Source organism: Phasianus colchicus, chromosome 2 (assembly GCF_987193195.1).
Source record: "Phasianus colchicus chromosome 2, bPhaCol1.hap1.1, whole genome shotgun sequence".
NCBI lineage: Eukaryota > Metazoa > Chordata > Aves > Galliformes > Phasianidae > Phasianus > Phasianus colchicus.
This window is the reverse complement of record NC_143437.1, coordinates 16168264-16184598: the sequence shown is the minus strand read 5'-3', so window position 1 is coordinate 16184598 and position 16335 is coordinate 16168264. Positions and strand designations below refer to the sequence as shown.

Here is a 16335-nt window from a genome sequence, read left to right as displayed (position 1 = left end):
CTGCTGGGGCTTCAGTACCAATGCTCTCTTTCCCTCTAATTAGCTTCCTTAATCTGTGCAGCCTTGCTTCTTCCCCCACAGGGACAGGGCTCTCCTGTAGGGAAGCTTGGATTGTGTCTAATTATTAACAAAGGAGACAGACGGCAGGCGAGCACCATCCCCATCCCAGATACCTATTGGGAGCAAAGAGCCCATATGGGGTAGCCACAGGGAAGCTCTGAAGGCTGTATGGATGGATTTGGTCTTTGCTCCATCTGTAGGTTGCTTTGCATATTACCCCACCAGCCATTTGCAGCAGGAGATCATGCAGGACAAAGGCCTCTTGACTGAAGTACAGCTTACACAATGAATGCTTTTGCCTGACTAGCATGTAAAAACAGGAGAGGGAGAGTTCCCAAGACCTCATCTGACCCAGTGCTGTCCTAAAAGAGACAAGACACCAAACACCTCCAGTAAATCTTCAACCGGCTCCTCTAAGTTTTCCTCTGTTGTTGATAGAAATTGCCCACTCCCGAGCTACTCTTGGGTGGATCTATACATACATGGAAGAAATTCCTTCCTGTCTAATTTGAACTTCCTCTGCTACTGCTTCAAGACCCTGAAGACACAGATTGCCCTTTACATAGCTGAAGGCTTAGATCTCCCCTAGGCCACTGTCTAAATTTAAAAGACCTTGTTCTCTCAGTCTCTCTCCTAGGGTCACATTTCTCAGACCACCGGTCATTTTCTGTGCTCAGGACTCTCCTCAACTTTTTATGGATTTTATGAATATCTCCAGGATGACGTCAGCCGCATTTATTACAGAAGCATGACATTGTGAGCTCAGATTTGGCTGCTGGCTCATGATGGCCTCAGTCACTCCCCTCCTCCTTGGATTTGTGTTGATGACTCTTCTTGCACAAGCACTAGTCTTTAAAACGTCCTGCTTCCTCTCAACCTATTTCTCAGCCCATCTCTCTAAATCTCCATCCTAGCTACAGTAATGCTTCCAATGTATCCACTCTATCTGCATGTTTAACAGCAAACTTTTCTGCTCCCAACAAGCTTCAGTTCAGGATAACACCTGCTGAACACCTCTTCATCCTTGTCCATTGCCACATTTCTCTTTTCACACAGGTGTGACCCCATCACCCCAGTGGCCTATTTAGCCAGCACCTCTTTACAGAGATACTGAACTAGGTAATATTAAAAACCCTTCTGAAGCTGAGTTATGTGACAAGCACTGTTTCTCTCGTACCCAAAATCCTGGCATAAAAGGAAATTAGGTTGGCTTGATAAGATTTGTTCTTGACAAATCTGTGCTGGCTGTTACTCATCCCCTTGTTATCTTTGAGATACTTACAAATAATGTGTTGATTTATTCTAGACTCTTTCAGGTATAGAAGCAGACCTAATCTGACTGAGCTGCTATTGAAGGCAGCATTGGAGCTTGACTACAGATGGACTATAGGGGAACTGCTAGGAGCTCTGAGAGACCCTCTGGCATTCCCCTAACAACACAAAGCTAAACGTTAGTATCCACACTCACTCTGAGAACAGGTAGGTTAAATCATCTCCATCCTCCACGTGTGAGATTCCTGGAAGGTATTCCTGACAGCCCCACAAGAACAGACTGAAGCATATCGAGGGAGGGTTGTACTTCTTGATGGGAACTTCCATTAAGCTAGACTCTCCTCCCTCTGCACTACTAAGGCGTGGGCAAGACATCTCCTTCCCCTCTAATTCTCATCCAGCTCCTGCCCAACCTGACTCCAACCCAATGCTCCCATGCAGCGCTGTTACATTCCTCCCTACTCAGCCAGCCCATTTTCTGGTTTTTGTATGATTCTTTCCAAGTTCCAGGTCACTGGAGAGCTCGTGAGTCAGGTAAATCTCCTGTTACAGTTCCCTCCCTTTCCCCTGCAGTAGAATCATTTGTGCACAGGCCATTAATATTGACTTTGTTTATATTATTTTTAACCTGTGCAGAAGTGATATCTTATCCCCCTAGGTCCCTTCACACATCCAGTCAGTAAGGAGGAACATAAATTTCAAAAAACAGTCCTAAACTGGGAGTGCAGATCTACTGAAATAAGAAAAGGAAAAGCCCTGTGTGGTCTCTGGTGCCAGGCAAACCCCGCTCCCTACTCAAGCCAAAGCGATACCTCTCCTCCCAGATCCAGTCACCTGTTCCCCAAAAAACCAGCCTGGGAAGGCTCAACAGGTGATGGACATTTAGTGGAGTAGTACATTTCTACTCCAGATTGTTTGCAAAGGCCCAATTTATAACTGTTTTATTCTCCTAGAGGCAAGCAACTTTATTCAGCAGAGATTGAAAAAGAGCTCCTCAGAATAAAGGAACTTCCTGGCAATGATGCCATAAAATGAAAACCACCTCTATAAAAAAAAAAAAAACCACCGTCCCACACAAAGGTAGTATCATATCCACTAGACCTCTGAACTATGGATCCTTCAGCCCAGTTCCATATCTGTTCTCAGCAATCTGGGAGCATCTGCACTGGGAAGACTTCCTCTGGAAAGGGCTTTGCTCTGATCAGCTCCTTCTGTCTTCTCCTGGTGCCCAGTTCATGGGGATCCAGTCTGTGCCCCAGTTCTTTGTCAGTGCTTTGTTGCTCGCTGCCAGGCACATTTTATTGTCACTGTGATTGTGTAGGAAGGCGTCCAGGCACTATGGAAATGGAACCATATAGGGACTGGACAGAAAAGGCACATGCTGGTCACCCTCTCATTTGAACAGCAGTGGGAATATTTGTTCTCTTATGCTAAGATATTTTTAAAACAGAGAATGCCATTATTATTCGTTGTCACCCAGGATCCAGCATTGCCATTCTTGGAAACCAGCACAATGCCTCCTGTTTCAGCATCAGAAACGTTATTAGCAGACTTTTTGATATCTCCCCAGATGTCGTCATGTTAAATGGCATTTGGGACATGGACAAGGCTGGCACGATCTGCGACTGTGCCTATGACCACAAAGCAGAGGATGTACCCCCACCAGTTCCAGTGCAGGTGGCCATGCACTCAGCCATTGCATGCTCTGTATGTGAATGACTAACCTTTATCAAAGCTTCTGGCCTGACAGTGCTGTAGGGATACAGGTGGTTAAGCCAGACCAGAGCATGGGTCTGCTTCTGACTCAGCTGCCTGTCTGCCAGGGCCAGCTTTTCCTCTCTGCTTGGCTTTGGATGACAGCAGATGTTTCTCTGCCCATCTGCTTGATGCTGGCTGTAGTCAGCTGTCTGCTTTTTGTTCTATTGGTCTCACATTAAGCCCACAAAACTACTAAGTACGATCCACTGAGGTCAGGCCTGGTGGCAAACTGTCAGATGAAGGAAGCTTATTCCCAAGGAAGGGGCACAACGTGAACTCAGGGGTGCTGCACACATTTTTTGGTTGAATTTACCCAGGATAGGATCCCATATGCACAGGAGGGAGAGGGGTAGATGCATGCTGCAGCTGGTGCTAGTGCTACTGCCAGCAGTGCTCAGGCTCATGGTGGGGAAGGAAGAGCATCTGTGAAGGGGGACAGGGCTTCTCCTGCCCACTGTTCTCATCTCCCCACCAAGAAACCAAGGAGTCGTGTTGTGCTGGGATGACTTTCCCACACCAACAGGCTTTGCTAGGATAGCTGCTTTAATTTCTTGAAACAAGCCTAGATCCTGTGTTTTATAAATTACTACAATGCTTTTAATAGGTAGCCTTTTCATAAAGGAGCACAGTGGATGTGTACACAGGCCCTGATGAAGCTAATAACTGCCTCTCAATAGCTTTCAGAGAGTTATTACATATTTAAGATCCAAGCTCCCTTAATCAACCACAGAGATGCAGCTGGCAGCAGTAAATTGCCAACAACAGCTCATTACAAATAAGGAAACATTGTTTTTTCAAGGACAAAAACTGTGTCAGTCCTTCAGCAAGAGCTAACCACTCTTGTCTTCACCCCTCTTCCCCCCTGTCCCCTCAAGTGATGTGCTGGCACATCTCGCTTCATCCAGTAACACAGCCTTGCTGCCTAATCTACTCCACAGGGGACATCATCAGATCAAGTTCCTAGATCTCAGGCACATGCATCACGACTTATTTGGGCAAACAGCACAGACTGCATACTGTGTGCACCCTCCCCAGGCAAGCCAAGGGCAGGGCTTGTCCTATAACACCGCAATGACTTGCTGCAGGAGCACACCCACTGGCTTTCCTCTGAGGAGGACCAGATCAGCCCAAAAGACACAAAGAGAAAGGCTTGAGACCTGGGAATGCTTTTCTCAAACATATACATACCGTATCCACATCACCTCATGCCCATCTTGCATACACAGGCCAACAATGAGCACAAGTCAGGCCTAGTGAGGTGCACGTTCAGCCAGCTCTAAATGTGTCTCAACATCACACATGCACTTTTAGTGGTCCTCCTGAAATGACTGAGAAAACAAAATCCAGCACCCAGCCCTACGCAGTACATGGTTTCTGCTGCAGGCAGCACCATTCCTCAAGGTCCCACACTTCATTTCCTTCTCCATCCTCCCTGCGACACACAGCACAGTTGCCACCCTCAGGGTATTTCTGCCCTCAGTTCAGAAAGGCTTCCTGAATGGTAAAGTCATATGGACTCTCATTTTCAACTAGCGGTGAATTTCCTTTCTTTCATGCCAAATGCCTAGCCCCATAGTGCTTTCATTTTGCTCAGTGTTGGAAGACTCAAACTGCCCTAAGCACACTGGGAAGCCAAAATTCAGATCAGTCCCCCTGAAGAAGCTTGCTTGGTTTCTTCCTCCTACATAGTGGTATCAATCTGCAAAGCACAAAGCAGTGAACTCCACACTACATGGCCTTACTTCCCTACTGTCTCCTAAAATGGCATTCTGCTGTACAACTAAGACACAAGCACAGCAGCTTAAAAGCATTCAGGAAAGGCTAAACGTGTCAACAGAGAGGAGAAAAAGAAGAGAGAGCTTATCCTATTATAATTGCATCTTTCCCTGCTGAAGAAGGGACAATCAGCTCAGGACCCAAAGAAAAGCTGCATTTCAGCCCTAGGGAACTTCTACTTCCCAAAACTCCCTTGGAAAGGGAAGCAAGCCCCTGTGACATACTACCGTGCTCTGTGCCACCCCCAGTGGGCTGGATCCACTTGCTCATGCCAAGATCCCAGGATCTAGGTCCTGGTAGTTGTATTTGAGCTGCGTGCAAATCCCACCGAGCCAGGTAGGACTGCTGCCGGCAAGGGGAAAATACGCTTCAAAGCCCAAGCTGGGCAGTGGAAGCCAGATGAATAAATTTAATCTTTGGTCAGTTTTGCTACCTCATTGCCTCCAGCAATGAACCCTGTGCAAACCAGGGCCTGCGAGGGAACGCACGCCAACCAACCCAAACAAAGAGAGAAAGAGAGAAACAATGCATTTGATGACAAAAAACAGAAAGCGGAATGTTGGCTTGATTCACCTTCAGCCTCATTTACACACCAAACTCTCTGCCACACTGGGTTGGTCCCTGCTCCTCAACCGCATTCTACCGTAAGGCTGGCAGTGCTGGAGGTTTCATTTAATCTCCTGAAGCTGCAAGTCACAGATGCAAAGCCGAGCTAGAGAAGGGTGAGCCAGGATTTTATTTTTGCTATTTCTGTAGAAATACCTCACTCAACTTTTTCTGGAAAAGAAAAGGAGAACTTAAAAAAGCAGTACTACTTGGTTTCCCCCTCCCGCCACAATCTATATTTATTGACACTGGCATTTTTAAAGAGCCCTTGGGAGAGACATTCACTCTGGGGATCTTTTCCATACAAATCAGAGAGTTTAGCAAGTGTTTATGTCATGTCACTGTCCTAGATTTGTACTTCCAGAGAAATGCCAAAGCTGGCTTGGACAAGAAACTTTCGATGGGCAAGAATTTCCCTCCCTAAACCAGCAGCAGGCACCTTTTAGAAAAACAACGAAACCATACATTTTAAACAGCAAGATATATTAATAAAAGATTGTACATGCATTTATACAGCATAGCTGAAGTACGCGTAGAATTGGTTATCTGTATAATTTAGTCTAACGTCTTCCTCACTTTTAACTGCAGAACAAATTTTTCTGCTCGATACTCAGGGGGAGATAGACATCTGGAGTACAGGTTGTAATAGTTCTCTAGTTGCAACGACAGCTCTAGAAAAGCTGCTATTTCTTGACTGTGAAAGAACATGTAGTTTTCTTGCAGCTCTGCAATCACATCTGGAAGAGACGCTCCTCCTGATGTTTCAAGACAGCAAGGAGAAGAGATCCCATCAGCTGCGGAAAAGATTGCTTCCTCCTCCAAGAAAGGAGGCTAGATTCCTTTTGAACTATTTGGCATTCCATCAGGGGATAAAAATACACTGGCTAGATGAACCTCTGACCTCTTTGATGGTTACAACACCTGCAGCAGATGGATGTGCAGGAAAAACCTGCAACTGCACATCTTACTAGTCCACTTACTAGTCCACGTTCTCATAAAGAAAGCTTTACTCATCAACAGAGATGCAAGACAAGGCCAGAGACACCTTGCTGAGGTGGCCCCAGAGGAAAGGGTCTCTCTTAAACTTTACATCATAGCCCCTTGTCCTAAATGTATGTCTCACACCAGAGGTCCCTGTGCAGCATCACTGAGATGCTGGCTTTACTGAGATGCAGGTTGGACATCTATAGCTTTCCCACATAACTTGGGACGATCTGCTGAAATGCTCAGCAGAGGCATGGCTTCAGCATTTACATTGCAGTTTTGTATATTCTGAGAAAGGAGACATCAACAGATTGCAAAATGGGAAATTCTCTCTGGTATCCACTAACAAATAACATGTTATGTAACTGGGCCTTTTGGGAGTTGGAGGGAGATCTCCAGGAGATCCAGGCTCTCCCAGCACTTCCTAATTTTACTGGGACTTACCAGCAAGCCAGTGCTCTAATTTAAATACAGTCTTCCACACTGTTTTCTTTCACCTTCTCACCTTCCTGCACTTGCTCTATCCTCTTTGTTAGCATCCCAGAGAAACGTATCTTGCTCAGTTTTATTGAGCTGATCAATACACCTAGAATGGCAGAGCTGAAGAAGCACTGAAGACATTTAGAATGGGCAGCAAAGCAATTTCTTGGCCAGCCAAGCATGGGAAATATAAAAAAAAAATAAAGTTTTAGAACTTTGACTTTATTGAGTCAAATAGTGCAGAATGGCAGCACTCTACATAGCTGTGATTTAGCTGAAGCACCGCACCAACAGCCAGTGACGTAGTAAACAGGCTTTATCTCTGTAACCCACATACTATGCTAGCACATCTTGACTCCCATCAAAGCAAGGGCAGAATACCTATAAGCAGCAGCTCAGCTTCAGGACCAGATTTGCCTTTGTGCTTTAGAGCTGTCCTTAACTTGCACCCAGGCAAACACGGACTTGTGGGAGCTCTTCTGCAAGTCAGATCATACCATCCAACACCTGAACATGGACTGTAGTAGTTATGCTTCAGAAAAACGCCTACTGCCTGCCAAGCACATGGGCAGATGGCAATTTGTAAAATCGGTGCCATCAACCTCCCAAAATATAAGATACATGCATGTCTTCTCCAACCTGAATGAAATAAGCCCCAAGCTCTCATCTGCTCTAGGCTGCCAATGCTAAAGTGCACACTGGTGCTTCCCATGTACTGTCCCTATAGTATCAGCAGAAAATGGTTTAAAGACAACAGAGATATAACAGCAATACCTTGGCATCTGCACAGAAAAAAAAACACACTCAATTTTCTAAGAAAGCTTTTTTTCCCATTTCTTGCATGGTGTGTGCATATAGATGACTGGTTAGAAAAGGAAGGAGAAGGCTTGCAGTGACAAAGACACAGCAGTTCTTCCTGAGAGGTCAGGGAACTGCAGTGGCAGAATGTGGCCAGCCCACTTCCAGCCTACTACCTGCTCACTAGGCTCTCAGCAAAAACCAGCAGATAAGAGTTGGGTGGAATGTCCACCAGCAGCAGTCCCACTGCCTGGCCCCATGTCATGAGCTGAGCTCAGACAGGAAGCATGGATGCAGGTGATGCCATCTCTCTTCAATAAAGAATGGCACAGAGATCTCAGCCAGAGCGCTCACTCCAAGACAAAGGGGAAGTGAAACAAATGTCAAGGTCTTCCTGCTGGCAGTCACATTTTGCTGGTAGTGATTTGGTTAAAAACTAAAGAGCCTTTGGTGGATATTCTTATATACTAGTTCGTTGCATCTCTGCAGATACCTCCCTATGTCTCCTACAAGGAAAAAAATCAAATCCAGTAACTAGATTCCTGTCTACTATGACTATTGCTCAGGAGCCTGGTCCAGGAGAAATAGTGTATTGTGTGCTCCTGACCCTAGCAAGAACAACATACACATTTTGGCCTCCAGAGTGCTGGAGCTGTGAAGTTCTTGCTTAGTTATTTCTGAGAAGTTGAAACACGATCTGGTTACTAATACCCTGTCTAAAACTTACGAATCGTGTTTTTATTTCTTGTTGCTTCCAGGAGTTTTACGATTCTTCTGATTGTGTCATTCTCCCTGTTCACATGGAGAAAGTATGAATAATGGAGAGAACATACAGCCTACTCTCCACAGTCACCTTGGGTCAGCCCCAGCTCCCAAAGGACCAGCTGTGCAAGATGCAGTATCCAAGCCACTGTTTAGGTCTCTCTTGACACAGCAGTGCCGTTTATCTAGGACTGTTCTGAGTCCTATGCAGTGGTTCTGTGCTACCGTGTCTACTGTTGGCAGGGTGTGGTCTACAGGCACAGACTTCAATGCAGTAGGAATCTGATGCTGGGGCAACACATCTCCAAACTCTTGCCCTCCCAGAGCCACAGCTGGGCAAGATGATGTCTTTCAAACATACCAAAGGACAAATTTTTTCAGCTGTGATTTACTGAGTTAACAGACATTCTCAGCATAACATGATAAACAAGGCAGAGCACAGTTTTTCCACTAGCCACCTAGCAATACTTCATCAGTAGACATTCATCTTTTAATAATTTGCAAACAGCCAGATATGGCTCCACTTGCATCCTAACCATAAAGCTTCTCTTCATGACAATACTTTTTCAGGAAATGCATTAGACAGTCACCCAAGCCCACAGTCCTTAAAAAAGGAGGAAGAAGAAGTGACCTTCTGCAAATCCAGCAGCACTGAAGGGAGGAGTATCAGTGGCACAGACCCCGAGGAACTCAGGCAAGTGGATGCAGTTACCACAACTCACACTCTTGATTTAGACAGGTAACTTCATGGAACTGGAGGGTAACAGACAGCTTGGTGTTCTCTCCTCTGCTATAGAGCCAAAGGTATAGAGAACTGCTTCCACTCTGTTCCTGGGAGAATGGAGAGCCTCTGAGTAGGCACAACTCTCTGACCTGCTAGCAAAGCAGGACCATAGCATTTCAGGCTCCCAAAAGCACACAAGAGCATTCAAAGCTTGCTGTAACACACTGGCATCTGCACAACACCAGTGCAGCTCTGGTAGCCATATGCATTTAATTTCAGGAGAATGACAGACTATAAATTACAAATAAAACCTCCACTTACACTATCTCATCGTTCTGGAACTCCAGCTCCCCACAGGTGTCTTCAAAGTCTTCTCCTCCACCTTTGGCTGAGCCTTCGATGGTTTTATAGGGCACAATAACATTTCCTCGTGCACCGGAGGTTCGCAACACTTTCACTTCCATGGTCCCCACACTCTCACTGACATGTGTTACTGGTTCCTCAAAGGTGAATATGCCAGCATGGTCATCGTCAAAGATGGTGACAGTGGCAGTAGACGGTGAGCCCAGGCAGGCAAGCGTGGAGACACGACTGGCCTCAAGAATACCCTCATCTGCCTCAGTGCTCACGCGAACGTTGCTGAGATGGACCAGAAAATTCTCATCCTCCTCAAATATGTCATCATCGATTATGCCAACACGGATTTCCTTCTGGGTCTCTCCAGGCTTGAAGACCACTGTCCCTTCAGTGAATTCATAGTCAGAGCCCGCGTTGGCCGTCCCATCCTCTGTCCGGAAGTCAACATAGACTGTGTTGGTCAAATCGCCACCCCGACGAATGATGGTCAAGGCAACGGTACCACAGTTCTCCAGACACTGGTAGGTACCCTGTTCAAAGTATAACTTGCTGATGGGATCATTTTCTGCCACCTCACTGTTGACCTCATGCATGCTGACAGCTTTGCGGGCCTGGTCTGCAGCATGTCTCTTCAGGATGTTGCCAGCTCCTGTCATAAGTCGAGTGGCCTGGATGCGATAGAAAGCCCTGCTCTTCTGCTGCTGACTTAGGACCTGGTAGTTGGCCAACTCTATAAGCTGCTCAATTTCCTTGTCAGGGTGCTTTTGTTTCAGTTCCTTCAGGATCCGAGCCATTTCCCTCCTGGCTTCCTCATCATCCTGGTCTTTTTCATCTACCTCCAACACCAGCGTCCCATCTAAAAAGTTCTCCACATGAGAATTAGCAACCTTTCCGTCCATCTCAATATCAGCTTTGGAGGAGGGTCGGTCACCCTCATGCTCAATGATCATGCCTCTCTGTTTGCCAGCTCGGTATTTCTTGTAGACGTACTTGTAAAATAAAAGCCTCCTGTCAGCTATCCAGGCAAACACTACACAGATTGGGAAGAAGAAGAAGGTGAGCAAGCCTTCCCAAACCTCCACAATCCCAGGAGAAGACACTGATAAAATAATGTAAAGCCAAGTGTAGGCAAAGATGCTCCAGGCTGCTGTAACAAAAAACACTCGCAAGTGCTTGATCTTCCTTATTTCTCCATCAGGAACAACATAAACACAGATTGCAATGATGACAAACATATTAAATGCAGCACTCCCCACAATTGTGCTTGGCCCCAAGTCCCCCGCTGTGAAGCCATGGCCACACACTTCAATGACAGACAGAAGGATCTCAGGAGCGGATGAGCCCAAGGCCATCAGTGTGAGGTTGGAAACAGTCTCATTCCAGATCCTCACTGTGGTTTTGCTGGTCTCGCCATTGGGCTTCTTGATGGTTATTTCCCGTTCTTGGGATGTGATGACTTCAATGGAGGACATGAAGCGGTCAGCTATGATGGATACTCCCAGGAACATGTACACCATTGCTACAAAATACACTGTTGCTCGAGCTATTTTGTCACCAAATGAGGGATCTTGGGGTTCCCATATTGGTAAGATCACACCCTTTTTGCAGATGTATGAGCCTGTGCACACCTCAGATTTGTTTGCAGGCACTTCACTGGGACTTTCTGCGTGTATGCTGTCTGCATGAAAGAGCAGCACCACCACAATGCTCAGCAGTTGGAAGTTCACCAGGAAGGTGGGTGAGTGAGTTGTCTGCGACATGGCCGCTTCCACTCAGCAGTTCCCACACGTTCGCAACCTGCAGAGACAAAAGGAAAGACACATTGAGGCTGGCAAGAGACAACAGATCTTCCTCTCTATCCAATTTTTTTCCACCTTTCCCAAATGTATAATCAAATTACCCTGTTGCTGAAGAAGACCCATTTAATGAGCCCTAATTGTATTATGACCACTGCAGTTTTCCATGTACAAATCATCTTCAGATCAGCTATCTGAACAAGGACTTAATCAGATGCTACCATTGGGCTAGTACCTACCTCCTTCAGCTATACCGCTGTTTAATGCCTCTTTCTCTCTCTTTGCCGGAAGCCGATTTCTTCTACTATATTTTATTGGTTTCCATCTAATTAGAATCCATCATTCAACTTAACAGCTAGCAGAAGTATTTCGTATTTCAAAGTTACAGAGCATTTACGCACTGGACGTCAGGGTGAGAGTAGAAGATGACAGGGAGATCTACTACCCTCCAATCATTTTTTCAAATATCTTTGTAAAGCACATGTTTTACAGTCTTTTCTTGTCTTTTTTTCTGTCTTCTCACAGTCCTCCCAGGCATCTACTCTATATCCGTACAAAGCAAGCTCAAGCTTTGTCAAAATCTTGTTCTTAACGGTATTTTGGTCATAAGGCACACCAGAAGGGCAGTCTTTAGTTAATGATTTTGGAGCCATTTCTTCCACAGTGCATCACTTTGCACCTTCCTGAAACTGGAAAGAGCCCCATATGCATCCAAGCATGGTTATCTTGGCATGCTTCAAGAGGAAACCTGTCCTTACACTCTTTTCCCACTAGGTCAGCTTTGCTGGCTTCCCCTGCAAGGGCCTTTCTCACTCCATTTACAACATCAGTCACCAAGCATGACAGCAGTATTTGCCCTTGTCCTGCCTCAGGATTTTCCAGCAGTGTCAGGGAGCTGTTAAAGAGGTTTGCAGTTAGTTAACAGTGCATAAAGCTACAGACCAGATGTCTTTAAGTACATAGAGATCCTTAGTGCAAATACCTGAGCATGCTCAGCGTTAAATTCTCAATTTTACTAAGCAATAGAAGTTATTAAAGCTATATTTTCTTCTCAAGGAGAGCCTTTGTCATACTATATTTCTCCATTCCAAGTTAATTTAATCACACAGTACTTACAAACATTTCTATGTAGAGAAGGAAATGAGCACGTCAATACCTTTACTTTGCTGTAGCCTACAAAAGGCCAAATTGGTTTTGCTCATAAAAAGAAAAACAACACTCCAGAAACAAACATGAAAAGAGCAAGGCTGTGGAAGACTTCAATTTTTTAAGAGAAGGATGGTATTTCCAGACCTGTTCATACCAGAGACAGTGACATAAGCAGGAGGTCAAACCAGCATCATTGCCATGCCTGGCAGGTCTTGCCCCCCACATGCCATCTGCCTGGTCTCTGGTAAACACAGAGGAGGTCCAACAGGTCACAGTCTCACAGAGTCATCTAGGTTGGAAAAGATCTTCAAGACCATCAAGTCCAACCATCAGCCTGACCATCACTAAGCCATGTCACTTAGCACCAGATGTACAGCTGCATGCAGTTGGAGCTATAGATTAGTTAAAGGCTGCATCTCAGTTGTCACTTGCACCTAGGTATGACCTGAGTGAGGTGGCAAAGTGCACCTCTCCTTTCCTTCGTGAGGAGGGCTTGTTTCTCAGCACAGCTGGGAGCAAGGCTGGCTCCACACCCCACACTGCTGACTGCATTCCAGGGAGATGCATTTATCCTCCTCAGCAGGGACACACCAACACCTACTTAAAGAAGAGTGCCTGATCACCACCACTCATCTCCTTGTGATGCCAAAATCATCCCTCCCCATCAGGGCAGGGGCTTGTTATGCAGGGACAGGCTGCGTGCAAATGAAGAACTGTCTGGAGGAGTGAGTACCATCTTGCACCCACGCTACAGAATCTACTCCTCAAAGAGATGTCGTAACAAGGGATGAATTTCCTCTGCTCGGTTTGCTTTTATTGAAGGATGCTGTAGTAGATAATTGATACGGAAGAATAATACAGAAAATATATTAAAACAGTTTTATGTAAATGACATCTCCTCACTGGGAATTGTTGGCCTGTGCCACAATCCACTCCTTCAGTTTTCTAATTAAGTAAAGAAAAGGATACACTGAACAGGAAGTGAGCAATTCACAGAGTTAGGTGCTAAGAACAGATAAGATGAACAAGATGCTATGAAAAGCTCTTATTGCTGGAGTCAGAAGTCTCTAATCCTGTGCACATTCTGCTTCTCAGAATGCAGGCACAAGTCATTCACAGATCTGAAGTAAAAAGCTGAAAATGTGATATTTGTAAAGAAGAGTTACTTGTTGCGTGCCATTTGGTGGATAGCTAAGTTGAAATGCTTTCATGGTCACTGAAGTTTAGCCAAAGCATGACCCAACATTTGTAATCCTGACTGTGTTTCATGCTGCTTTAAAGCACGTCTTGGAGATGTTTGATACAGGGAAACACAGGCTGACTTAGTATCTTATCTGTTTATCCCAGATATCTCCTAAGTGCTTCTTTATTGTTAGTATTATTTTAAAATATGCATGCTTAAGAAAAAAATAGTATGGGCATAAAGTATCACTTATCTTTGTGGTTCTTCACCATCTCTTTCTAAAGGGCAGTAGTTTCAGCAGAAAATTCAAAACATCCACCTGCCCTTGTTTAGTTAATTTTCTCCCTGTGGCAAGTTATATCCTTGTACATGTACAATTATTCAGAGCAACCAGGCATTGTGAAATCCCTTTGGCAAGAGGAGAAAACAGATGGTTCTAGAGAAAATATTATGCTTTGGGTCACTGATTTAGGTCATAAAGAATAGGAGAGTCCCATCACACTTTAGACCAACTCTGCCGTCTTAAAAGGATTTGAGCACTGGAATTATCAGCCAGAAAAAAAAAACAAAAAAAAAACCCACCCACTAAATCAGATTAATAAGTCACTCGAACCTTATTTGCCATCTTCTTCTCTTTCAAATATTCTACTACATTTTTTTTCTTTTGATCAAGTCCCACATTTTGTTAAACGGGAGGAACAGAGGCCTAGAGGCTTGCATCTGAACAGTCCATCTTTCTGGCCTTCCCATGCAGCTCTCCATGTACAAACAACATTTTTCCCTTAGACTTCCAGAGACAAGAGATGTGGGACTTTTCTGGAGGGCTCAGATGAGTGGAGAAGTGCTGGACCTTAATAAGGAAAAATACGCCAGCCTTGGCAATGTGCAAGTGGCTTTCTTTGAGTGGCCATAGCGTCCCCCAACTTTGCACTGGTCACTCCAACATTCTGTGATGCAGTCATCAAGGAAGATTTACAACCCGCCTCCTCTTCTCCCCCATTCCTTCTGGAACCAATTCACAATCAATATTATTAACACCAGACTCAGAAATTATGGAGGGTTAGAAAATGCTTGGCCACAACACACTGGTTATGCGTACACAACCGGAGTCTGACACGCAAAGTCTCTCAGAGAAGCAGCTGCTATAAAATTAGCAGTGTTTCTTTATTTGCTCAATCCAAAATAAACAGCTTAGTCCCCAGAGACCCTCTTGCTCCGCATTTGCACGGGGTCTCGGCCCATGGTCAGCACACTGCTGCAGAGGCAGTGGTAGGAATATTCCCAGACAAATCATTCATATTATTCTGTATCAAGAAGCAAGGCTACTAGAATGCCAGCTCTCCCTTCAAAGCCGACTTTGCTAGCTTTTCATTAAGGTGTCTCAATTGCATTTCCCAGCCAGGCCATCAACAAGAAAAGCAAACGCATGAGCTGGCTGCATGAGCTGTGTGGTGACGAGCCACAAGCCACCACCCTGGGTCGGCACAACCCTGCCAATAAGCATCGCCCTTACACCACAAAGCAGACCCAGAGCTTGTTTTCTCCTTGGATCCGGTGCCTGGGGTCTTTCAAGTAGAGCTGGAGCTAACTGGGAGCCAGCCCCCAGCTCGGCTCCCCAGAAGCTCCCAAGGCACTAGCAGCAGCTTTCACATAGTCAGAGGGGAAAGCCTGCAGGAATGTGTGATCCCTTCGAGGCAAGCTCAGCTTCCATCCAGACCCCAGCCAAAGGACATTTGTCCAGCTTTTATTCCTGCCTTCAGGGCTGTAAAACCCCAGGAGAGCAGCTTTTGCACAGAGTGAGGGTATGAGGGTTGCAGAGAGATTTGCCTTTTGGATGGAAAAGGGAGCTTGAGTTCTTCCCCCAGACCTGGGCGTTACAGATTGGTAGGAGAGAACTCATGTTCCTACCTCGTGCTCTAACCTGCAGCTCAGGAGAAACCAGCTTTTGGGACCCCTCTTTGATCATTCCCTGGCAGGGATCATTCCCTTCAGGTTGGCTGCTTGCTGCATGCAAAGCCAGCCTGAAAGCTGCTCTGAGCTTCAGCAATGCACAGCTTTTCCTCTGCAGCAGCCTCTCCAAAGTCCCCATCTGGGCACTTCGCCCTTACCATGTCTACTTTTAGACCCTGCACCTTTGTGTGATGAGGTTTGCAACCAACTGCAACAGGCAGCATTGCTATTCAGAGCACTGAAATAATACTGCTAGCATGGATGCCTTTGGTATAGGATTTGGGCAAGAAAGGTTGGGTTCACGGGGAAGGAGTGGCCGCACAAAAAGATTTTCCATGGGAAATATTTTTCGAGCATTCGACAGCAAACATTCTGCAACACATAACAGCTTTAACCCAGTGGCATTCACATCATTACAGCCAGCACCACAGACAGATACCCAGACGTGCCTGCCCCACTGTACCGTCAGCATGATGGTGAATTTGCTGCCAGTTTGTACAGCATTCCTATGGCTGTGCCACCAGTGCAAGATGGGAGCAGCACTGTTTGAAACCTGACTTCTTCAAATCCTCACACCCTTCTCCCAGGTTGTCTTGCAGTCAAATGCAAACACTTCACCTCCACGGCATCTATCTTGTCTCTCCGGAGGACTATCTCTGGAGGACTAACAGCCTCCTCCA

The 16335-nt window shown here is 45.7% G+C and overlaps 1 protein-coding gene across 12 annotated transcripts in view; it reads right to left on the bottom strand.

Moving 5' to 3' along the window:
* Window positions 1-16335, bottom strand: part of SLC8A1 (solute carrier family 8 member A1) — a 99210-nt gene that overhangs the window by 63866 nt on the left and 19009 nt on the right. For all 12 annotated transcript variants that reach the window (XM_090134911.1, XM_090134906.1, XM_090134908.1 and 9 more), the window contains exon 2: window positions 9542-11374. In XM_090134911.1, the coding sequence (XP_089991037.1) occupies window positions 9542-11337 (1796 nt within the window). In that variant the 5' untranslated portion in view covers window positions 11338-11374. The remainder of the gene's footprint in view (window positions 1-9541; window positions 11375-16335) is intronic.